General features: G+C 44.9%; 1 protein-coding gene across 3 annotated transcripts in view; it reads left to right on the plus strand.

Annotated features, from left to right (window-relative positions):
* Nucleotides 1–101: 101 nt before the first annotated feature.
* ZFYVE28 (zinc finger FYVE-type containing 28) overlaps nucleotides 102–23,206 on the plus strand; it is a 516,457-nt gene continuing 493,352 nt past the window's right edge. For 2 of the 3 annotated variants that reach the window (XM_069203689.1, XM_069203708.1), the window contains exon 1: nucleotides 112–382. In XM_069203689.1, the coding sequence (XP_069059790.1) occupies nucleotides 344–382 (39 nt within the window). In that variant the 5' untranslated portion in view covers nucleotides 112–343. Of the gene's footprint in view, nucleotides 383–23,206 lie in introns of all 3 variants that reach the window. The other variant, XM_069203698.1, reaches the window with a different exon arrangement.

Below are 23,206 nucleotides of genomic sequence, written 5' to 3' on the forward strand. Positions count from 1 at the left end.
TGTCTTGCGTGTGTGCGGTGGCGGGGAAGCGTTAGTCCTTTGTTTGTGCCTACTCCGAGTGTGCTTGGCAGTGGAGTCCGTCGCCTGTTTCGCTGCGCGGTAATGTAAGCCGCCTGTAACTGCTCTGCTGCAGCGGCAGGAGTGTGGCTGTCACTGGAGCGCAGGAGATACCGCAGCGGCGCCCCCTCCCCCGCTGTCCCAGCTTGGCAGCCCAGGAGAAACCCGAGGCACGGGCAGGAGGGAAATATTTAACAGCTGATTTAGGTCGGGATCGAGGCGTCGGAAGGGGAGAGCCCGGGCTCAGCGGGATCCGAGCACTGCCAGCAGCAGGACACAGCAGGGCATGATGAACAGGTTCAGAAAGTGGCTGTACAGACCTAAGGTGAGTGTCAGTCCCGGTGGGACTGCAGATCCCCAGTCCATATCACGACAGGGACTGTTAAACCTCTGTCGTTTTTAAGTGTAGACGGAAGGCATCCGGCCCGCCGGGGTGTGGGGAGTGATGGGGCAGACTTTTGTCATTCATCAAGGTGTGGCAGTAACCACGGGACTCAACCCCAAATCCCCACCCTCAAACTTCTCTGCACAGCGACAGTCGTGATAAGCAGGCGATCGGTCATCCCACTGTCACTGTCCTCCAAGTAGTGGGGGGTCTGATGGTTGGGCACAGGGGACCTCAACCCTCTCCTGCATAATCAAGGTGAGGTCTCCGAAACCAGGTAGTGGGAGCCCCTACAGGCTTCCATCATCCATGTGAGGATCATTCTTCGATTTATCACGTGCGTGAAAGTGCGTGTGCTGGACGCCGGGGAGCGTCTGTCTGAATCTAGGGCTAGGTATGGCAGCGTGTGCCCACCCCCCTTCTGGGTCATCACTGCCCCTTGGTTTTGGGTAACGGTGGCCGGTGGGGCGCCCACCCCGTCACGGAGGGGCCCGCGCGTGTGCCTCGCCGTCGGAGGGTGGTTCTCCCGGGCCTGAGATCACCTGCCTGAGTCACACCAGTCTCCTTTGTTGTTGTCAGGTCGGCGAGTTTCCAACCTCCATCCCCCGCCCTCGCCGCCGTGCCTGGTGCGGTCTCACATGGGAAGTTTATAACGAGACGAGCATCTCTTTACTCCCCTCTTCAGTGTTCTCATTTGAAAAGGATTTCCTGGCGGGCACAAACGCCTCTGAGCGCCGGCCTGCCTTTTACCTGCTCGGAGGGATTATGCCCCAGGCTGTTGCCCTTCCTGGATGTTAGCCGGTCTTGCCTGGCAGCAGGAGAGAGAGTTGGTGTTTGTAGCGGGACGTCTTCAGGGAGGCAAGGGCTCCCGCGCTGTACTTGACACTTCCAGGAGTGGACCGTCCCTTCATTTTCATTGAACTGTCTCTGTGGGACTTTAACTCAAGTCTCAGATGCTCACATGCTTCCCCCAAAGCACAGGTGGTGGTAGAGGGTTTTCCCCTGGTGTAGTGTGCGTCAGGATGGCACTTATTGCAAGCGCATGTGTTATAATGGTTTTCGGGTGCACCCAGTAGAATCCAACACCTCTGCATGTTTTCAGCAGCTGTGCAGACCCTGTCCACTGTATTTTATGACAGCAGACAGAATGGTTTCCCGACAGTGTTTAATATACCTTTGTTAGGATGATGCACACTTCTTCCGGCTGTAACAGCCAGTGGCGGAGCTATCTCTTTCTTCCCAGTTGCCATGCAGTTTTGTCATATCCCCCGCGCATTTCCATTTTTGATATAAGCCGATATTTTGCGTCTGTTTTGGTTTTGCGTCGTTTTTACGTGTCTACCTGACACATCTGAGTTACATTTTAAGGAAAAGCCGCGTATGAAATTGGGCTGTGGTTATAAACACGAGCACATGCAAACCTTTAACAAAAATATGCACTGTACTTGTTTCCTTAGATAAAGCTGACAGAATTTGGTGGCTGTGTGTGTATTTATATGAGTGTATGTGTGTGGAGAGTCTGTGAGAAAGAATAAATGCAACAAACATTTACCAAGCCAAAAGATTTGGCTTTGCATAGAGCATGCGGAAACGGTACGTATGTAAAGGTAAATATGTTCACAAACAGACCAACACTTATTAAGCACATACTGTACTTAATAAACACATGTATTGATATTTTTTTCTTGGCAACCCGCATTCTGTATATGCTGATATTTTTTAGCTGACAGCGTACAATGATAAAATGAAAACTACAGACACGTCAATGTAAATTACTCGTTGGCTGCAGTTGTTGCAGAAGGTATAGTGTCTCCAATGAGTAGCTTGTGAGCTACTAGTAGCACTCGGGGTACTCGTACGTAGCTCTCCTGTGTGCAACCCAGCCTAAAAAAACGGAGAAGTGTATATTTAAAAAAAAAATGTAAACTTGTCTGATGTGGCCAGTATTAAAATTCTAATATTCATAGCTCTGGATAATTTTCATTGACCATAACCAGTCTTTTACTACAGAAAAAGTTGGATACCCTAGGCATGTTGATCATATGCTTAAATTAAAAGTGTTATCGAGGGTAGATGTTAAAGAAAAAGCATAAAGTGTGTGATGCTAATCGTTCGTATCTTTTTGGTGCCCTACATTTTGAGTAAAGAGTGATGTAAAATATAAATGTGATTATTTAATGTACACCAAGGCCCCCTTTGGGAAGGGAATTACTTTATATCAGACGAAGGAGTGCGTGAATGCGTGGCTAGTCAACTTTAATTCAGGCGTGTTTACGTTTTTCATTGGCCACACAGTCCGTGCTAATTAATACATCTGAATTGCTGTACATACAAACATAAATTGATTTCTTATATTGCAAGACAATGAGCAGGTAGCTCCTGTTTGAATAATGTGGTGCAGCACAAACTATGCATCCAAGAAGATTGATGGTATTATCTCAAACAATTGCAAACCAGTAATTCCACATGCAGCATAGGTTGGCATTTATTCTCGTATCTTTACAATTATCTACCATATGATGGCTGCATTCCGTGCTTATAAAGTCAAATGCAGAACGTGCCCAGTGAAACCGCTCATTGAGTTATTGGGTCATTAGTTTTGAATCATGTGACCCTTCCCCAGGTCACGAGATTAAGTCCTAGCAAAGTAGTGTAATCCTTGATCCATGCTAGGTGGCTAAAAGGAGTACCAATAAATTGGGTCATGTTAAACCTAGTATTTACATCACTGCAGAACTATGGTACAAACAGTTATATTAAAACACATTTCTCTTCTGCTCCAGGCCCTACACCATTTCCCTACTCTGCCTTTCCTCCTGGCTGTAGTCACACACTGAGTTCATGTTGGGACGAAGCAGCAGCATTGCTGACTGCTTCATTTGGTGCCTGTTCACCAGCAGAGTGAAAATTTTGACTTGAAGGAAAGCAGGTTGTAACAAATGTAGCCCTGCTGATGGAACAAGAAGGTAGAAGACTGGGATTGCCAAGTGCCTGGACACTGAGAAGAATGTTCTCTACCTTGGTGGCAGGCTTTCAGTAAGTCTATTTCCAAGGTAACATTGCAAGATGGAAGAGGGCAACCATGGAAGGTCCTGGGTCTGCAGTGCCACTTACAGCATCCGTGAGTACTCTCACCTCTCTGTTGTGTTTGCATCTTAGGAACTGCACTGTATCTATTAATCTTGGGCGCTCTTCCATGAAGGCGGAGAGGGTGGTAAGTATGCTGGACACTTTTTTCGATAGATATATACAACCTTTCAGTGGCATTATTTTCATACAGCTGATCTTCCCTATAAACTCTTAAACGTTGGTGTCATAAAGGCTCGGATGAGCTTTATGAGACAAACGTCTGTTTCTCAAGGGTCATCAGTTGCTTAGAGACAGTTGATAACTTTGGCAATTCAGCTTGCTACAAAAAGCTCAGTCAATCAGTAACTGTCTATTGAGGGAATTAACTCCCCATTGGTATAAGTTATCGAATTTAGAAGCTAATAAGTCGCCTTTGTTGAAGTTCCACTTTGCATGCATGCGAGCCTGGAGCCGCTTCCTTGTCGGTTGCTTTGCTTGAGTTTCATTCATTGTTGGGTTTCTTGAGGTTTGCACCGACTTTGTCTGAATCCATTCTTGCAGTTGAAAAATATATTTACACACCTGTATTGGCATAATAGCTCGTACACTCCTTTTAGTACGGCTGATCTATTTTCATATAATTTCTGAATGAAATCATAGTACCGCTCATTCGTTCTGTTTCCGAGCCAGAAAACTACTAAACCAAACACCAGAGGTGCTGAAAGAAACGAGACCAAGGCATGGGTTACTAGCAGGATACTTTCAACCTTCCCATGACATGTATTTCCGGTCATGTACTTCTATTTTATATTCCACCTTTTCTTTTTTAAAGTCCTTGTAGATTGTTGCCTGTGTGCTATAGTGCCCCAAACCTAAACCCGTCTAGACCAGCTGATTACATATTGCCACTGTACGCTAGTGCTCCTAACTGAAACATGTTTAGCGCACCTGGGTGCACATGACCATCATACATCAGTTCTCCAAACTAAAACCTCTACTGCCCACCTGATTACATATGGCCACCGTACACAAGCGTCCTAAAGTAAGACATGTTGAATACTTTTGGCTACACATTACCCTAAACTAAAATCCGTTAAACCCAGTTGTTTATCTATTACCACTGAATAGCAGCGCCCAAAGTAACCTATTGTTTAGTTAGTCTGGTCACATATTACCACGGTACACAAGTGCCCCAAAGTAAAAACGTGTTTAGCCAGTGTACCAAACTGAAACAATCCTATCTAGCCCTGCTAGTTACTCATTGCCACAGTAAATAAGTGTTGCAAATAAAACCCGTAGCTCACCTGGTTACTTATCACTTTCCCAGTTTACTGACCGAACCTTCTGTCTAATAATAAACTTTGCGCTTCTTCTGGCACAGCTGCTGTAAGTTGTCCCGGGTTTTATTTATGTTTTCTAATGAAAAAGGCCAGTATGCTTTCCAAAACAGTCTTTATTTTTTCCCACTGGACACGTTTAAAGTAAGGGCACCAAGAAGCCAAAGAAGTGGCCGATATCTTGCTTTACAGATGCCACCTAACTCAAGAGACAATAATTTCAAATTATGACGTTTATTCTAATATTTTGTAACCAACGGAGCTTATTAGCATACCTTCTGCAATATTCCTTTGTATACACCTTTTCATGTTTCCCTGCTTTTTGTGTGAATACCTTTTGACAGCATACCTCCAAGGAGCGATTGCTGCGCATGGTTTAATATGTGGGATAATTATTTTTTTCACATTTAGTTGTGGCGAGAGTTCACAATTTCTTTTAGTATTTTATGTGCTCTTTCTTTTCTGAGTCCTGCAGTTTTCTTTTCCCTCTTATGGGAGGTAGTGCCAAAAAAAACTGTAATCTGTACTTATTCTAAGAACTGCACGTGGTGTGTGTGTGTGTGTGGAGATGCCACACATGTAGAAGTATGGTGGTATGGATGTGTGTTAAATGCTTAAAGTAGAGTGTTGGAATTTTTTAGGTCATGGTTAGTAGATTGCTGCTGTTTATGTGCTACTGTACAACTCTGTATGTCTTATGGTGTTATTGGCATTTTTGTAGGGCACAATCGCATCCTTGGTGGCACTGTAGGCTGTCTAGTTGTGCCTCAGCAGCTGTTTAGGTAGTGCCTTCACAGAGCAGAGTCTGAATTGTCTTATGGTGATATGTTCTGGGTATTGTATTCAGATCAGTCTCTGGTGGGGTGTTCTTGTCTTTCACTGAGCTGAGGATGAGTGATTTTGATATTGAGCTGCTGAGGAGCACTGGATGTCTGTAAGGAATTGCCTTGTTTTGCATGTTCGCCCCCACATTTGTGGACTTATGCTGCTGTTTTTCGACTCTTAGAGTGCACTGAGGCCTGCTAACCACACCTCAATGCCAGGGTTCTAACCCCTTACAAAAGTGTATGTCGAATTGACCATCCCCAATTTCCAAGTAGGTAATTTCTTAGAAGTCCCTAGTATATGGTATGCTAGGAACGAAAGACATGTAAGGCAGAATGTCCACCCATGGCTGCAGCACTGATTGTGCCACCCTGTATGTGACAAAGTACAAAATGGCTCCCAGCCTACTGCTGCAGACTGGAAGAACAGTGGCCACAGTGCTGGTTTGACTATGCCATTCAAACTAATGGCAAAGCCACCACTTTCCTTAATTTATGTACGTCTTCCCTAAGGCAGGCCTATAGAGCCCTATGGCAGAGAACAGTTTATTATTATGACATATATATATATATATGTATGTGTCTTATCAGCAACACCTCTAAATTGTTGTTTTGCTGTGGAAAAGTTAGTAGCTCTGTTGGCTAATACAAGGTTACCGGCTGGCACCCCAGCCTGGCCAACTTCTGGAAAGGACTGCCTAACTGGGTACTGTAGGGAATCCAATAAATCGTGGCATTAAACCTGACCTGATGCCCAGGTCATTATTAATGTCACTATTAAAGTAATGCAGCATTTGGAAGGTTGCCACTAGGTGAACCAGCTGCTCCAGTGGCCTCACATGGGCACTGGCCACCAAACCGTTTTCTGCCCACCTGGGGAGAAGTATGAACAGCTGCCATGCTTAGGAACAGTACCAGCCTGCTATAGGGTGAGGTGTAAACCTCCCCTTCGCAGGAAGCCACTTATGATGTTAGCTCATAGGGCAAGCTTCAAAGGGGAAGCTGCCTTTGGTTGGCAAATGGCAATCTCACTCCTGAGGTCATGCTCTTTGTTAAGTCTGATAGGCTGGCAACAGGGACAAAGAGGGGAAACCAGTGCCCCAACTAGTTTTACTGTGAGGATGTCGCCCTCAGGTAGTCACACCTCAATGGTAGGCTGCCAAGCTCCTAACAGTAGAGGAAGAGTTCAGATATTTTGTTACTGGCAATAATAGTGCACTCTGGGATTATTAGGTGCCATATATTGCTGGAAAGTTGTTACCAAGATGAACGGAACTTGGTAGCCCATTTGCTAGTGACTGTGTTGGCCCCTCAGGGCACTTTCCTGGGTTAAATATGGGACCCCTGGCACCCTGAACCTCAAATCATGTCAGAACTGGAACAAGGACCGAAGAAGGACTGTCCTGCTGATCCCTGAACTGCACAAAGAGAGGCCGCGCTGTCTGCTGGACTACATCTTCTGCACCTTGGGCTAGCGAAGCTGGGACTGTGCCTGTGGGTTCTGGCTGAGGGAACGGTCGTGCCCCAGACCTAAGCAGTGACTCCAAAGGTCAATTGGCTGATCCCTGGAGCCAGCTCCAGGGAGAAAAGAGATGAAGTATCCCAGACTGGCGAGTCAGTAGCCACTTCGGAAGAATCACCACTGACTGCTGCTGGACCCCACCCCCTAAGAGACTGATCCATGATGGCCAAAAGTAGCTCCTGAGTTAGCTTGACCTGGGAGTATTGTCAGAGTCCAGATTGTCTTCCCAAGAAGGACCCCAGCCTCCACTAAAGGATTTTGCTGTGACCTACTATGTTAAGAGACTGGTAGCTCAGCAGCAGATGGCATTCTACTGTCTCAAAGAGGACTTCTTGGAACCCCTACCTTTGTGGCCAAAGTCGGCCCAGACAGCCCAAGGACTCACCACAAAGGCACCTTCGTCAACCGCATAGCAACTGAAGCATCTTCAGCATCTTTTTATCCTGTATCCCCAGCTTCAGGACCACTCCATGAAAGTCTATGGCAGTCGTGCTGTAAAGTTTCCAACTGTACTGGAAAACACTCTGGTTGCCAGATAACTGTCCAAATCTACCCTATTGGGGACCCCCCCCCCCGACCTTCATCTTGTTGGATTTGATTGCCCAAACCGGGTCAGAGCAGTCAAACTAACTCTTTGCAAACTTCAAATTGACCAATGTTTGTTTGTGGTTGAATTAAAAAAGTGACACAGCTTTAAAAATCTATAGCTTTCAAACCTTCTGGTGGATTTTGCTCATTTTGGAGACTAAAAATATATAATCTATTTTTATAAATTGGTCTCATGTCTCTTTCATGTTGTATGGGTTACTTATTTCGTTGTTTGGTACAGTTACATTGAGTCCCTTTGTGCAAGCCATGCTGCTTGACGTCATTGCTACCCAGGGTTGAGTTTAAGGTAATTCAAATGACCCTGACTGGACCCAAGACAGTTTTTGTAGATGTATTCCATGGCAAGGATTCACAGCCATACCATATATTGCACCCAAATCCTCAGTGTCGATTAACATAGCCTTTTCCTGGCTTTTAGAGAGACTGTAGTGAGATGTGGTCAATCCTTATGCTGGCACACCAGTGCACAGAAATAGTTAACTTTTTACCAACCTCTGTGGCTTTTCATAACTGTTGCTAACTGAAACAGAACCATCTATAGTAATTCCCAATTAACCTACTCAGAAAAGCATATTCCTGTCATTATGGGTTGTTTCCTTCACAGTTGAGTGGCTATGCATTTAAGCAGATTGCCTCCCGAGTACAGCAACTTGTAAACGCATTTTTGAATAACCAGAGCTGGAACGCGTTTAAGCCCAATTAAGAGCCACAGTCTCCTAATTTGGAATGTTGTTAAGATAACTGGGCCTCATGTCGGCTTTAGTTTCGTTTAAACAGCCTACAGTGTATTTGTCTTTGTCTTAATTGTGATCCTTAGTTGGCGCCCGCTCTTCGTTTTCCGGCCTGTGTGTTTAAGGATCAGCTACTGGAAGGAGGAAGGGCGTGTGCTGAGGAACGGGACGTGGTGTGGTTGTCAAGGGGCCCTCTTACCTGCATGGTGTACCTCACATTTTGGTGCGATGTACCACATCCTAGCACGGCAAATCATCCTTCTGTTTGAATCTGGCAGGTTTTGTTGAAAATGCTGTTCAGTTTGGAGGAATTCAAGGCATGGCTTTGAAACGGAATCTCCACCCTTCAGTGGAGTGGTGTGTAAAACAATGAAAAAAAGGTGCTTTTACATTCTGGTAATATGTCTCTCTCTGCTGTCACGTGTGTGTGTTCCTCATTTCCCTGCTGGGAGTGGAAATTTGTTTGGAACGATTAAAACTGCTAGTGGGGCGTGTTTTTCAACCTATTTATCATCTTGAGTAAAACAATGGGCGTTTGTACTGCCAGCTTTATGATCTTTTTGTAGGATTGTGGACAGAACTTGGACCACGTGTGACATGGAGGAGAGCAATTAGCTGGTGGCGTTAAGTGGCCAAGTGTAGTGGTCACCAGTCTTCAAAGCAAAACAAGCAAAAGCTGGTGTGCTCTTAAGGCCAAGCCTTGGTGCCTTGTACTAGGTGGTAGAAGGAGCCTAAAACAATTGTGTGACAGCAGCTTGGTGTTCTCTGAGGGTGGAGATAGCCGAAAAGCTCTGCATTGGGGTACAACGAACCCTGGGCGTGTACTGCCAATGGAGGTGAGCTGTGCTGCTGATAGCGTGAGAAGCAGAAAGGATACACGGAAGAAGCAGTCTGTGGCTGTATGTTGAACTGGTGAGTTGCATGTAAGGGGCGATGGGTTGATCACTGAGGTTACTTGAGACAACGGTTTGCATTAAATGTGACAGTCAGCAGCTCTGGTTTTGAGCGTGCCCCTGTGTTTCTGGAAAATAACATGGAAAGAGCTGTTGCTTGCCCCATTTGCTGCAAGCTGCAGTTTTAAGAGGTTAGGCATTTTGACTCTCACATTCACATACATGTAGCTGAGGCTCAAGTGTTCCTCTACAGTTTGTCAATATCGCTGTGGCTACTCCAGGTCACAACTCAAGTGGTTGGCTCTTCTAAGCATATAAGAAAGAATCATTGACACATCAGGATTCTTTGTAAGAGGGAACACAATGTTGTAGTGGCAGTTTTTGTGAAGTGTGCTTGGTGACTGTTTTTACGACTGTGTGATAATGAACATTTTCTTATGTTATCAGCATTTGAATCGAAGTAGGGTATCATGACCATCATGGTTCTGCGATTTCTCATTGACTAGAACCACTGTGGTCTAATGTCATTGTGTATGCTATGTGGCTCTGTGTCTGCAGCATCAATATTGTGTGCATCAGAATATATTTTCATTGATTTATTCCATGACATAAATGGCAACACTTAGCTAATTACACGTCTTTGATGTGTTTTGCCTCCTGAAGTAGTAGGGTGGTGTGACTTAAGATGTTCTTTTGGCTCTACGATGAATAGTTGTGCGGCAAGAGGAATGTACTTTTGATTTGTCAGGTGTTTTTGCGTTGGTGCTGTGTTCTGTGTAGGTCTTCTTAACATGTTCTTTTGCGATTGAAAATGTATGTGTGTTTGTGTCTTCCAGTAGTCTTGAAGTGAGGAGAAACATTAAATCCTAAATATGTTTTAAACTTTTATGATTGTTTCAGGTGTGGGGATCACACATCATCGAGATCAAGCTATCCTATTTTGACAATTGCTCCCCCCCCGCCTTTTTGTTTTAAACAAATATCTTTATTAGGGGTAATTTCATGTTTTTATAAACAATACAAACAAGATGCAAAGCTCAATCAGCTCCTAAATCTGGATACAAGTACATTGTGGCCTGCAGATTTCGTTATTTAACCAAATCTCACGTGAGACCATTAAGCATAGACACGTGAATGTATCTTTAGACCGTCTACCGTGCCAGCATGTACTTACAAGGAGAATAGGGAAGGGGCAGGGGAAAAAAAGGATGCTCGCCGCCCCCCCCCAACATTTTTGTTAATGCAAAAGTTGCCTCGGGCATACTCTCCTTTAGAACTGTATTCACGTTTTGATTATTTTTTTTTTTAAACATTGTTTATCTTGGTTGTCTCCTTTAACTGTCTTCTGTAGATGCGTTTTCCCGATTTCTGTTCCAAAGTATAATAACATTGTTTAACTTTTATTTTTATTTTTCTTTTTTTTCTTTTTTTCTTTTTTCTTCTTTCCCCAAAACATTTGTGTTGTCCTTCAAAGGAAAATTTAGTGTAGTAACCCGAGACTTTGATGAAAAAAGATGATAGCGGTTGTGTTAACTTTTAAATCACAGAACAATAGTTGGTTTTGTTTTTATTACCTTTAGTGAAGCCTGTTGTGTGTAGTGTGTGTGGTGTTTTTTTTATTTTTTTTTGTTTTTTGTTTTTTTAACCCTTGCAAAAGAAGCTGACACCCTCATGTGCTATTAATAACTTAAAACAATATAAATTATTTATCACATGTTGAAATAACAATATAGCATTTTTAGGTACTTTATGAATATGTTAAAGGGAAATGTCTATTTTGTGTATACAAATTGACTTATCAGCTCTATTTTAATTTGTGGCTGTGGTTTGTTTTGGAATAATTGTTTACAATTCTTAGTGTTTTCAGTCTGATCATCAGTGAATTCTATACAGAAAATAATAATATTATTGAAACTGGTAGTATTATGCATACTGTTTACCTACCAACTGTAGGTGTTCGGTGTTTATACCTTTGTAGTTAGTTACCCGTGTTTAGAGGTAGATGACACTGTTGGGAACTCATACTCCTTGGCAGCATGTCCCCTCTTCAGAATGGTTAACTGAGGAGTGGTTAGAAAATGATGGCTGTTGGCTTTGTATATGCGGCGATGTGTTTTCGTTTTAGTTGAAAAAATATATTTTGGAAAGTTTATTTTATTTATGACTGGAACATATATATTCTTTTTAATGGACGTCTGTGATATTTGTTTAGAACTTCAATTGTGTTACAAAATATGCCTCATTGTGGTTGGGGACAGAACATGATTTAAAAAAAAAATATTACATTTTGGGATTTTATTTTCTTGTTTTGTAACTAAAACAATTACTTTTAAAAACGCATGGTAGAAAATGAGCTGTAAAATATAGTGTGGTAAGAGTAATAATAATGTAGGTAAATTACAATGCATGGTAAATTCTGTTGTGGTAAAAATAGCATGGTAAGCTGCTATGTGGTAAGTTTGCGTTGTAATGAATGATATTACAAAATGTGAATGAGCTGTTTTCCCAGTTACAGGACTTGGTTCCAGTTTTTCTTTTCAAGCATTCCTCACTATTTCTAGGTAACACGTGTGAGTTCATTGATCACAAGGGAAACCTACATGAAGTCTTAACCATTGCAGGTTACTAATGTGAGTTAAATGCCGTAGAAACCAGTGTGACTGAGCATGCCCAACCCTCCTTGTTTGTAATTTCAGCCCCCTGTACTCATACATGATGCCGGATGTAGAACACGGAATTCCTATTTAGCCACAGAGCATTAAATATTAGTACAGGCTTCACTGAAAGTGTCCCTGCTTCGGTACATGGGCTGCCCATTCTGTCCTTACTTCTTCACTGAGACTGTCAGTAGGAATTAAGGTGATTCTTTTTTATAGCAGAATCCTGGCCCGCACCAGTAATCACGATCAAACTGTCTGCCATCAACGGTTGCAGCTCTTACTTGTGGTCTGATGGCATCTGTCTGTCTTTCCTTGACACCCCCCTGTCAGTACAACCCCTTTCTGTGGGCAACCACTGGCTTCAAGTTTATTGGTATTGCAGTGACTGAAACTGGTATTGCTTGAAATTTTAACCTTGATCAAAAAGCTGTCTTAGAAATGCATGCCAAGGCTATACTGAGTGATTGAAAAAAAAAAAAAATGCACATTGAGCTACCTTTCAGTTGTGCGCATCCCAAAGCATCAAACATTTAGCTTGTGAGAGTGCCAGAGATTAGAGCAGGATGCCAGGGGGCAATTTGACTTCTGGGTACCACCTCCGTTAACCGGCTATAAATGGAGCTAGGCAGCAGACTTTTACGTACAGGGACCTTGAAATACAAATGGCACTTTGAGTCATCAGTGGTGGAACTGTAGGTCTTCCAAGGAGACTGGATAGCTTCCCTGAGCTAGAGATGGTCCAGAGCTTCCAGCAGTGGAGTGCATGTACTGCTGAGCTGTGGTCATGTCGTACAGATCTGTAAATAGAGCAAATGAAATGGGAATGAACTAATAGGGATGTTAAAATATCTTGTTCCAGTAAGTACTTTCAACCCAATGTACTCTACCTTGAAATAGATTTCTTTATCGAACGGTGGTCTAAAACAAATGTCATTACCTTTGACAGCTAAAAGACATATTGCAGTGTTTGCTACCAAGTACATTTTAAAGCCACATTTGCTTCAGGCAGTAAAGGTGATGTTTAATATATTAGCAATAATTTTTTTATTATGCAAATGTCTCTAATAAACCCTTTATTGGGGACTAAAGCCCCTATTAGACAACAGGACTGTGTTCTTTCCCACCTATATTTAGGGTACCACTAGGCAGAAGACATCATTATCAGTTACAGAAGTGTGTGCAATGACAAGCAGTTTCTGTTCTCGGTAGGACACTTGCCTTCTTTTGGGGGGACATTGCCCTTTACTTCTAACACATTACAAAGTATGGTGTGCCACGTTTGCTTCGGACCACATCTGCTTTTTGGCAGCATACACAAAGACTACTGTGGGCAACGTGTTGTAACTGAACCAATTTTGAGGGAAAATGTTCTTATTTTGAAATGTATGCAATTACACCAAGAGATAGAGACATGGAGATCGATAAATCAGTGTAAGGAAATGGACTATTAGTTGTGAGACCTACACTAGTAATAGGTCCTTATTGGTCCATGAAATAGGTCCCCATTGTAGCGCTCGACTCTCTCAGGGTAGCATAGCAGAGCAGTCCTACGCATACTCGGGGGAGGTGGTGTGGGCAAGTAATTGCCATTTTAGAACAGGAAAAGTACATTTATTCCACTCATGCAGTGCTTAATTTGTGCTTGTTTTTTCCGGTGCAGAGCATCAGCACTTATTTTTCTGCCCCAAGCATTTACTGCGAGCAAAAGACACATATGAAAAGACTGAGGAAGAGAAAAACGAAAAAGTGTCACAATGGGAGAAATCAAAAAGCTGCAAGAATAAGTTGAAGGGGCAGGGAGTGGCTTTAAATGGATTGAAGAGGCCCGAGATGGCTTCAGGATCACGCTGCCTCAGTTTTCTGTGTTCACGCATTTTTATTTACAAATTAAGCACTACACACATGCTCTACTTAAGACTACGCAATGATTTACAAATATACATAAGACAGGTGGAAATACCTTTTGGTAAATTTACTTTTGACCGCTAAAGCGTAATGACCCTAAAAATCACAGGAACCTCCCCTCCCATACAGTAAAGCACAAAACATATATGAGGGCGTCGCCTTAAATCAAGCATGAAAGCACTTAAGGACAGAATCATGTCGCATGTTCAGTAACCATAATCTATCTGCAATCATTATAATTAATAAAGCGTAGCAACTGTTTGCAATTATTATAATAAAGAATTGCAGTCTTTCATGATAAATCATTACTGTCGGCAATAAAAGCAAATAAAGCACTGTGAAAATCACATGTCTGTGTCTTTCTTTGACCAACTTGGCCACAAACATGTATCCATAAACCAACCAATAGAGGTCGCTACATTTCCAGGCTCTAGAAAAAAAGTTTCAACCTTGGGAATGTTTAACTTTGGCTGAAAGAGCGAGGGGGATCATAAGTTCTTGGACACTATAAACTGAAGGTCATTGTGTAACATTCTTTGGGTTTCCATAGGGGAGGGTAGCTGCTGCACTCCTGCAGCCACTCCCTCCACCTCCATTCTTATTTCCTCTTTGGTGGGGCCCCTACTGTCCTTCGGCCACCAAAAACCACAGAAACCTTGATCCATTTCCAACCCTGCAGGGCATTATGCAGTGCTCCCATGAAGGGAGTGTGAATACTAATAAGGCAGTTCCAGCCAGGCATTGGTTACCCTGCTGCTTCTTTTGTTTGTGTTTCCCTTTTTTTTCTTTAAGCTGAGGGTGCCTAGCCCCACCTGGGACGGCCCCAGCGGGCTCCCGGCCCATTCAACATTTTCCCAAGCCTGCTCCTTGCAGGTAGGGTACCTTCTTCATGGTAGCCACCCGGCTTCCCACAGATGTGGAGAGCGGGGGGAAGGGCCCACCACAACTATGGCGCTCCCCTGGTCCATCTGCTGTCGGGGGCCCAGACATAGGGTCCCAGACCCTTTTGCTCTTTGTTGGGGATTGTTTGACCTCATTCGACAATCCTCATTGCATCGGGAGCCTGGAGATGGGGTGGAGGTGATGAGGCTCCCCCATTTCCATTTTGTGGCAGGGGCCTGAAGAAAGGGTTCTAGGCCCCCTTGAGGATAACCAACCCAGTATTGAGTTTCCTGGACCCAAAGAGCCCAGGCAGGCCTCCTCCCAGACTTCATTAATAATTCTTGAGCCATCTGTTGACTGCCGGGCACTGCCCCACCCGATGGGTGTATGAAAACTTAACAGTGGAACTCCAGAGTCTCTGTCTGTCGGCTGGAGAGGTAAAAGGTGACATTTCTTGTGATGTCTCAGCCCCCCCACCCGAATGGGCCCTTTCACAGGATTTTGGGCTAGTTGTGCTCCTGATGGCAAAGCCTTACCACCGGGCACTTTTCTACAGGCCTCCTGGCCTTTAAATTGACACACTTTGCAGGGAGCTTGTTCCACTGACTCCTTGTATCAGTCTTTTTCCATTTTCTTGTCTTATTGTGCTTCTCCCCTCTAATTTTGGTGCAAAAGTCCAGCCCCCACCAACTAGCCCACCCTTACGGTGTGTAAGGGAAACCGCTTCCCTGGTCCTAGAGGTGCCCACTAGCCCTGGGGTGAACAACAGGCAGAGACCTTAGTCCATGAGTGCATCCAGGTGTTTGTCCTTCCAGTTTTCCATGGTTGCTGTTGTCCACCTCCAACAAATAGCTGTGAGAAAGTAGCCTCTTTCTAGCCTTGTTACCCCACTTTTGGCCTGTTTGTGAGTATATGTCAGGGTGTTTTCACTGTCTCACTGGTATCCTGCTTGCCAGGGCCCAGTGCTCATAGTGAAAACCCTATGTTTTCAGTATGTTTGTTATGTGTCACTGGGACCCTGCTAGTCAGGACCCCAGTGCTCATAAGTTTGTGACCTATAGGTATGTGTTCCCTGTGTGATGCCTAACTGTCTCACTGAGGCTCTGCTAACCAGAACCTCCGTGGTTATGCTCTCTCTTTACAAATTGTCACTAACAGGCTAGTGACCAATTTTACCAATTAACATTGGCTTACTGGAACACCCTTATAATTCCCTAGTATATGGTACTGAGGTACCCAGGGTATTGGGGTTCCAGGAGATCCCTATGGGCTGCAGCATTTCTTTTGCCACCCATAGGGAGCTCTGACAATTCTTACACAGGCCTGCCACTGCAGCCTGAGTGAAATAACGTCCACGTTATTTCACAGCCATTTTACACTGCACTTAAGTAACTTATAAGTCACCTATATGTCTAACCTTTACCTGGTAAAGGTTAGGTGCAAAGTTACTTAGTGTGAGGGCACCCTGGCACTAGCCAAGGTGCCCCCACATTGTTCAGGGCCAATTCCCCAGACTTTGTGAGTGCGGGGACACCATTACACGCGTGCACTACATAGAGGTCACTACCTATATGTCGCTTCACAATGGTAACTCCGAATATGGCCATGTAACATGTCTATGATCATGGAATTGCCCCCTCTATACCATCCTGGCATAGTTGGCACAATCCCATGATCCCAGTGGTCTGTAGCACAGACCCTGGTACTGCCAGACTGTCTTTCCTGGGGTTTCACTGCAGCTGCTGCTGCTGCCAACCCCTCAGACAGGCTTCTGCCCTCCTGGGGTCCAGCCAGGCCTGGCCCAGGATGGCAGAACAAAGGACTTCCTCTGGGAGAGGGTGTGACACCCTCTCCCTTTGGAAAATGGTGTGAAGGCAGGGGAGGAGTAGCCTCCCCCAGCCTCTGGAAATGCTTTCATGGGCACATTTGGTGCCCATTTCTGCATAAGCCAGTCTACACCGGTTCAGGGACCCCTTAGCCCTGCTCTGGCGCAAAACTGGACAAAGGAAAGGGGAGTGACCACTCCCCTGACCTGCATCTCCCCTGGGAGGTGTCCAGAGCTCCTCCAGTGTGCTCCAGACCTCTGCCATCTTGGAAACAGAGGTGCTACTGGCACACTGGACTGCTCTGAGTGGCCAGTGCCACCAGGTGACGTCAGAGACTCCTTCTGATAGGCTCCTTCAGGTGTTGCTAGCCTATCCTCTCTCCTAAGTAGCCAAACTCTCTTTTCTGGCTATTTAGGGTCTCTGTCTCTGGGGAAACTTTAGATAACAAATGCAAGAGCTCATCCGAGTTCCTCTGCATCTCTCTCTTCACCTTCTGCCAAGGAATCGACTGCTGACCGCGCTGGAAGCCTGCAAAACTGCAACATAGTAGCAAAGACGACTACTGCAACTCTGTAACGCTGATCCTGCCGCCTTCTCGACTGTTTTCCTGGTGGTGCATGCTGTGGGGGTCGTCTGCCTCCTCTCTGCACTAGAAGCTCCGAAGAAATCTCCAGTGGGTCGACGGAATCGTCCCCCTGCAACCGCAGGCACCAAAGAACTGCATCACCGGTACCCTGGGTCTCCTCTCAGCACGACGAGCGAGGTCCCTTGAATCCAGCAACTCTGTCCAAGTGACTCCCACAGTCCAGTGACTCTTCAGTCCAAGTTTGGTGGAGGTAAGTCCTTGCCTCCCCACGCCAGACTGCATTGCTGGGAACCGCGACTTTTGCAGCTACTCCGGCCTCCGTGCACTTCCGGCGGAAATCCTTTGTGCACAGTCCAGCCTGCGTCCACGGCACTCTAACCTGCATTGCACGACCTCCTAAGTTGTTCTCCGGCGACGTGGGACTCCTTTGTGCGACTTCGGGTGAGCACCGTTTCACGCATCCTCGTAGTGCCTGTTTCTGGCACTTCTCCGGGTGCTACCTGCTGCTGAGAGGGCTCCTTGTCTTGCTCGACGTCCCCTCTGTCTCCTGACGCAATTTGCAACATCCTGGTCCCTCCTGGGCCACAGCAGCATCCAAAAACCCTTACCGCACGATTTGCAGCTAGCAAGGCTTGTTGGCGGTCTTTCGGCGGGAAAACACTTCTGCACGACTCTCCACGGCGTGAGGGATCCGTCCTCCAAAAGGGAAGTCTCTAGCCCTTGTCGTTCCTGCAGAAACCTAAGCTTCTACAGTCCAGTAGCAGCTTCTTTGCACCCACAGCTGGCATTTCCTGGGCATCTGCCCATCTCCGACTTGCTTGTGACTTTTGGACTTGGTCCCCTTGTTCCACAGGTACCCTCGACTGGAAATCCATCGTTGTTGCATTGCTGGTTTGTGTCTTTCCTGCAGAATTCCCCTATCACGACTTCTATGTCCTTTGGGGAACTTTAGTGCACTTTGCACTTACTTTTCAGGGTCTTGGGGTGGGCTATTTTTCTAACCCTTACTATTTTCTAATAGTCCCAGCGACCTTCTACAAGGTCACATAGGTTTGGGGTCCATTCGTGGTTCGCATTCCACTTTTGGAGTATATGGTTTGTGTTGCCCCTATCCCTATGTGTCTCCATTGCATCCTATTGTAACTATACATTGTTTGCACTGTTTTCTAAGACTATTACTGCATATTTTGGTATTGTGTATATATATCTTGTGTATATTTGCTATCCTCATACTGAGGGTACACTCTGAGATACTTTGGCATATTGTCATAAAAATAAAGTACCTTTATTCAGGGATGTGGAATTCCTATCGCCCGGCCCGGGACATCTTGTTTGGGGTCAAGGGCAACAAGTTTTTATGTTTACTTTGTCCTTGGGACAAGTAGGCCCAACCCCCTGCAGCACAAACTCTTTGGCTGCCTGTTTACAGAGTGGCACTCTCTGCAGTTGAGGTAATGTGTTTCCAAAAGATAATGCTGTTCGAACTTGTATTTATGGTTCATTATTTGAAAGCCTTCATTATTAGGGTGCGTGCTGTAAATAAATGTTTTAAGGTCACACTTCACTACTGACGTTGGTTCCAGTACAAAAAAAAAAAAACGTGTACACACATGTTTGAAAAGTTTAGGCTAAGAGGCTAAGTATAATGCTCCCAGAATGCTCTCTGATTATATGCAAATGAAGTGTCATTTAGTTAAATGTGTTGATGCATGCTAGTATTTCCCAAAAATATTTCTAATGGAAAATCAGTGTAACCATTTTCAACACGATTATGGGAAGCATGAAAATAAACAAACACTGACAAAGCCAACTGATCTGACATATTTTTATAAGTCTTTTAGTTTCATCAATGCGTGCCTTGTTTTGACATGGCTTTTGTAACACTTTATTGTTGTGGGAGCTACCAGGCCCTCAACATTGTAACAAACATTGGCAAAACCCCCCCAAAAAGTTTTTGAACTCTTAAAGCACACGCTGCCACCAGCGGCATAACAAAGGCCCCGCAGCTGCCCTCCAGGGGGCCCCTTCAGCACAGCACCTGCCCTGAGTGAGTCTGGAGAGGGGGCTCCTCCATGTTCTTTGCAAAGGGGCACCCTCCAGTTTCGTTACGTCACTGATTGCCATTGTAGTTCCTGACACTGAACAAAACTACTTTGTGTGGCAATATGCTCCTTGTGGAAGAGCAGAATGTGATCACTCACAGTAAAGCCAGCCGAAAGAGAGAGAAATAGAAGTTTAATAAAAACAAAATGTCTTTGTTAACACCAGACCTAATTAGGGACCAAGACCCACATGTAGGTAGCTTTTTGCATGTCGCAAACAGCGACTTTCGCTGTTTGCGACGTGCAAAAAGCACATTGCGATGCACAAACCCAGTTTTGCGATTCAGTAACCTGGTTACCAAATCACAAAACGGGTTTGCGACTCGCAATTAGTAAGGGGTGTTCCTTTCCTAATTGCAACTCGCAGTGCAATGTAGGATTGTTTTGTGACCGCGAACGCAGGCGCAAACCAATCGCAGTTTGCACCCATTTCCAATGGGTGCTAACACTTTTGCAAAAGGGAAGGGATCCCCATGGTGAATGTCACTGTAAACATTTTTTCAGAGCAGGCAGTGGTCCTGCGGACCACTGCCTGCTCTGAAAAAATGAAACGAAAACGTTTCATTTTACAAAAAACAAAACAAAAAAAAAAAAAACTGCTTTATTGAAAAGCAGTCACAGACATGGTGGTCTGCTGTCTTCAGCAGGCCACCATTCGCGAGGGGGTCGCAAATTGCGACCCATCTCATGATTATTTATGATGTGGGCATTTGCGAAGCCCTTGCGAATCACAGATGGTGTCAAGGACACCATCCTACATTCGGATTTGCGACTCGCAATTTGCAGGTCACAAATCTGAACCTACCTACATGTGGCCCCAAATTCTTAAAGAAAGTCACAAAAGTGCACCCATGGTATATGTCGTACCCCTATAAAATATTTGTGAACTGTATTTTAGCATGGGTAAATACGATGTGTAGATTTGCTCATGTGAAAATCTATTGAGCATTTGCAAGTTCATTTTCCCTCCAGCCACTTTCTTCCCAACCCTGGAAGAAGTTCTAATTCTGCCATTGTCCGGAGTAAATGTCCAACCTTTCTTATTATGGGAAAATATTAGAGAGAAGCTGGTAAAAATCTTTAAAACATGCAGGTTAGTAGGTTTGCAGACTCAAAGGCATTCCAGCCCTGGAACTATTGCTTACTGCTTCCTCCAGCCCCATTATGCAGATCTGCAGAAAGGTGGCAAAATAAGGAAATTGCTACAGTAGGGATTGAAACTCCAAGTATTCAAGCCCTACTATGGTAGTAGCCCTGGCATGATCAGAGAGGCTATTAATTGCTGCCATAATTTGTCGCCACACTACATGGCACCAAAGGGACAAGTAGATCTTTTTACAGGACAAGTAGATTTGAGAAGCAACCTGTCCCCTGGACAAGTAGATATTTTAATAAATTCCACACCCCTGCCTTTATTTTTAGTATAACTGTGTATTGTGTTTTCTTATGATATTGTGCATATGACACTAAGTGGTACTGTAGGAGCTTCACTCGTCTCCTAGTTCAGCCTAAGCTGCTCTGCTAAGCTACCATTATCTATCAGCCTATGCTGCTAGACACCCTATACACTAATAAGGGATAACTGGGCCTGGTGCAAGGTCCAAGTACCCCTAGGTACTCGCTACAAGCCAGTCCAGCCTCCTACAATAGCACTCTCTCTCCCTTGTGCCAGAGTTTTTAAATTGGGCTGGAAAGTTGTAGAAACCAGGCATCCCTGGACAATCCATATAATCTCTCCACCCCTGTCCCAGCCCTCCTGCACAGCATGCCTGTTCAAGATGGTGCTATCCAGGAGCTGGTCACATCACCTCTAGGGGCCTCAGCTCCACCCCTCACTGGTTTCACTGCCAGAGCCTTTCCCACCAAAACATCAGAGGGCCCCTTTTGGGTTGTCTTTAAAGGTCTGGGCCCCCCCTTTGTTCAGTGGGCCTAGCCTGTCCAAGTGGTTGCAGATTTTCGTCCTCACCCTTCCTCCTCAGGAGCTGAGTGAAGCGCTGTTAATTTCTCCCTTTTTGTGGGCAGGTCTTTGTTCCTGCTGCTATATATGTTTGGGACATGCATACTTGAACTGGGTGCAAACTTTTCACCCTAGTTTGGTAGTTCACTCAACCTTGTAGGCCAAAGGGAAGTGAAACCGCAGTCTAAGGCAGGTTGTCCTGATGTATATAATGAAGTGTCACTGCAGGCAAAACAGTAAACCATCCTTAATTTTCCTATGGGTGTCCACTGATATAAAGACTACCCCGGGTCAATATCTTCACACTGCAGAGTCCTCTTTGCGCCAGGTAACCTGTACGCAGAGACCAGCCTACCCAAGACAGTAGTCTCACGCGCAGCCTTCACACATGTCCACTCGCATGTGTGTTCATGTGTAATCGCCCAAGTGCCCTTTACCCTTGCTGCGTTGCAGCACCATTACCTTAAAAGGCAGATACTGGCGGTAAACATGTGTTTGTTTATCACAGGCAAAATACCAGTCGTGAGGCTCACCCACAGGTAAAAGTCTAAAACCAGGTGATCAAAAGTGAAAGATTCTGGCAGATTAAATGGGCAGAACCCATTGGGCCTCAGTCAGTGACCACTCTGCCCACCCCTGGCAGTGGCTGTAGTCTGGATGCCAATCTGGTGGAATCTGGCGAGCAAGTGAGCTGGAACAAAATCACCTGGCCACTTCTAAACACATTGCAGCTGGAATTGTATAGTGAAATTACCAGACGCATCTACAGGACACATAACCCACAATGTGAGGAGGGAAACGTTCAAGATGGTATGCCCTAAAACCTCAAAACAAAAGCATGGAAAGGGAGACGGAGAGAATTCACCCACACCACCGCAAGGTTTTGCTGATAATGGATTAGAATCGCACACAGCAATAATATTGGTGGCTTTTAAGGAAACTAAGGAGACCCTTGAATGGAAAATTGAAATGGTGGTAATAGATGTTGAGCTCCTGCGGGAAGATCACAAGAAACTGAATAGAGTCACACGAACCGAATCAGTGCTAGCACATACGAGGCCCACAATCTTAGTCTACAGTGACTGCCTAACTCAATTGGAAAAAGAAGTGCAAATACTCAGAGATAGGCTGGAAGAAGTGGAAGGGCGTTCACGGAGGAATAATATTAGAGTGGTTAGTCTCTCTGAAAAGGTTGAAAGTCCGTCCTTGGAGTTGTATATGGAAGATGGGCTGGCTAATACAGTGTTGGAGGGAAAGACCTCTAAATGGTTTACAGTGGAACGTGCACATTGAGTGCCTGCAAAGAATCTGAAACCAGGGGAACCTTCCAGAGTAACAATGGTGACACTCCTAAATTTATAGGACTACAAGGAGCCAGAACAATCGGGCTCTGGCAAGTAGAAGGAGCTAAGGTGGCTTTATACCTGGATTATACCACAGCAGTGCAAAAAACAGAGAGCTACCTACCTCATGGGATCGGGGGCGGTCGCTGAGCATATGTTATGGGCATATCCCGAAAACGTAATGGTGTTATCTTCACATGACTGCTAATGATATAACAATATTATAGTGGAATGTAAACAGACTGCCTGGTGTTTCTCCAGGAAACACATATGTGTGGTACAGATACATCTGTATTAAAGAGAGGGAAATATAAAGTTTTGGGTCATGCTGGTTATACTACGGGATCTAGGCAAGTGGCTGTTCTAGCTCGGAAATCACATCTTTTTGAGCTAACTACATTGTGGATCAATACCTTGGGGCGGTATGTAGTAGTAGTAGTAGTTGTGGGCTGCTGAGGAAGAACTGCTGGCACTTGTCAATGTATATGTCCTTCCAGGACTTCAAACCAATACACTAC

The sequence above is a fragment of the Pleurodeles waltl genome, chromosome 1_2 (genome assembly GCF_031143425.1).
Source record: "Pleurodeles waltl isolate 20211129_DDA chromosome 1_2, aPleWal1.hap1.20221129, whole genome shotgun sequence".
NCBI classification, from domain to species: domain Eukaryota; kingdom Metazoa; phylum Chordata; class Amphibia; order Caudata; family Salamandridae; genus Pleurodeles; species Pleurodeles waltl.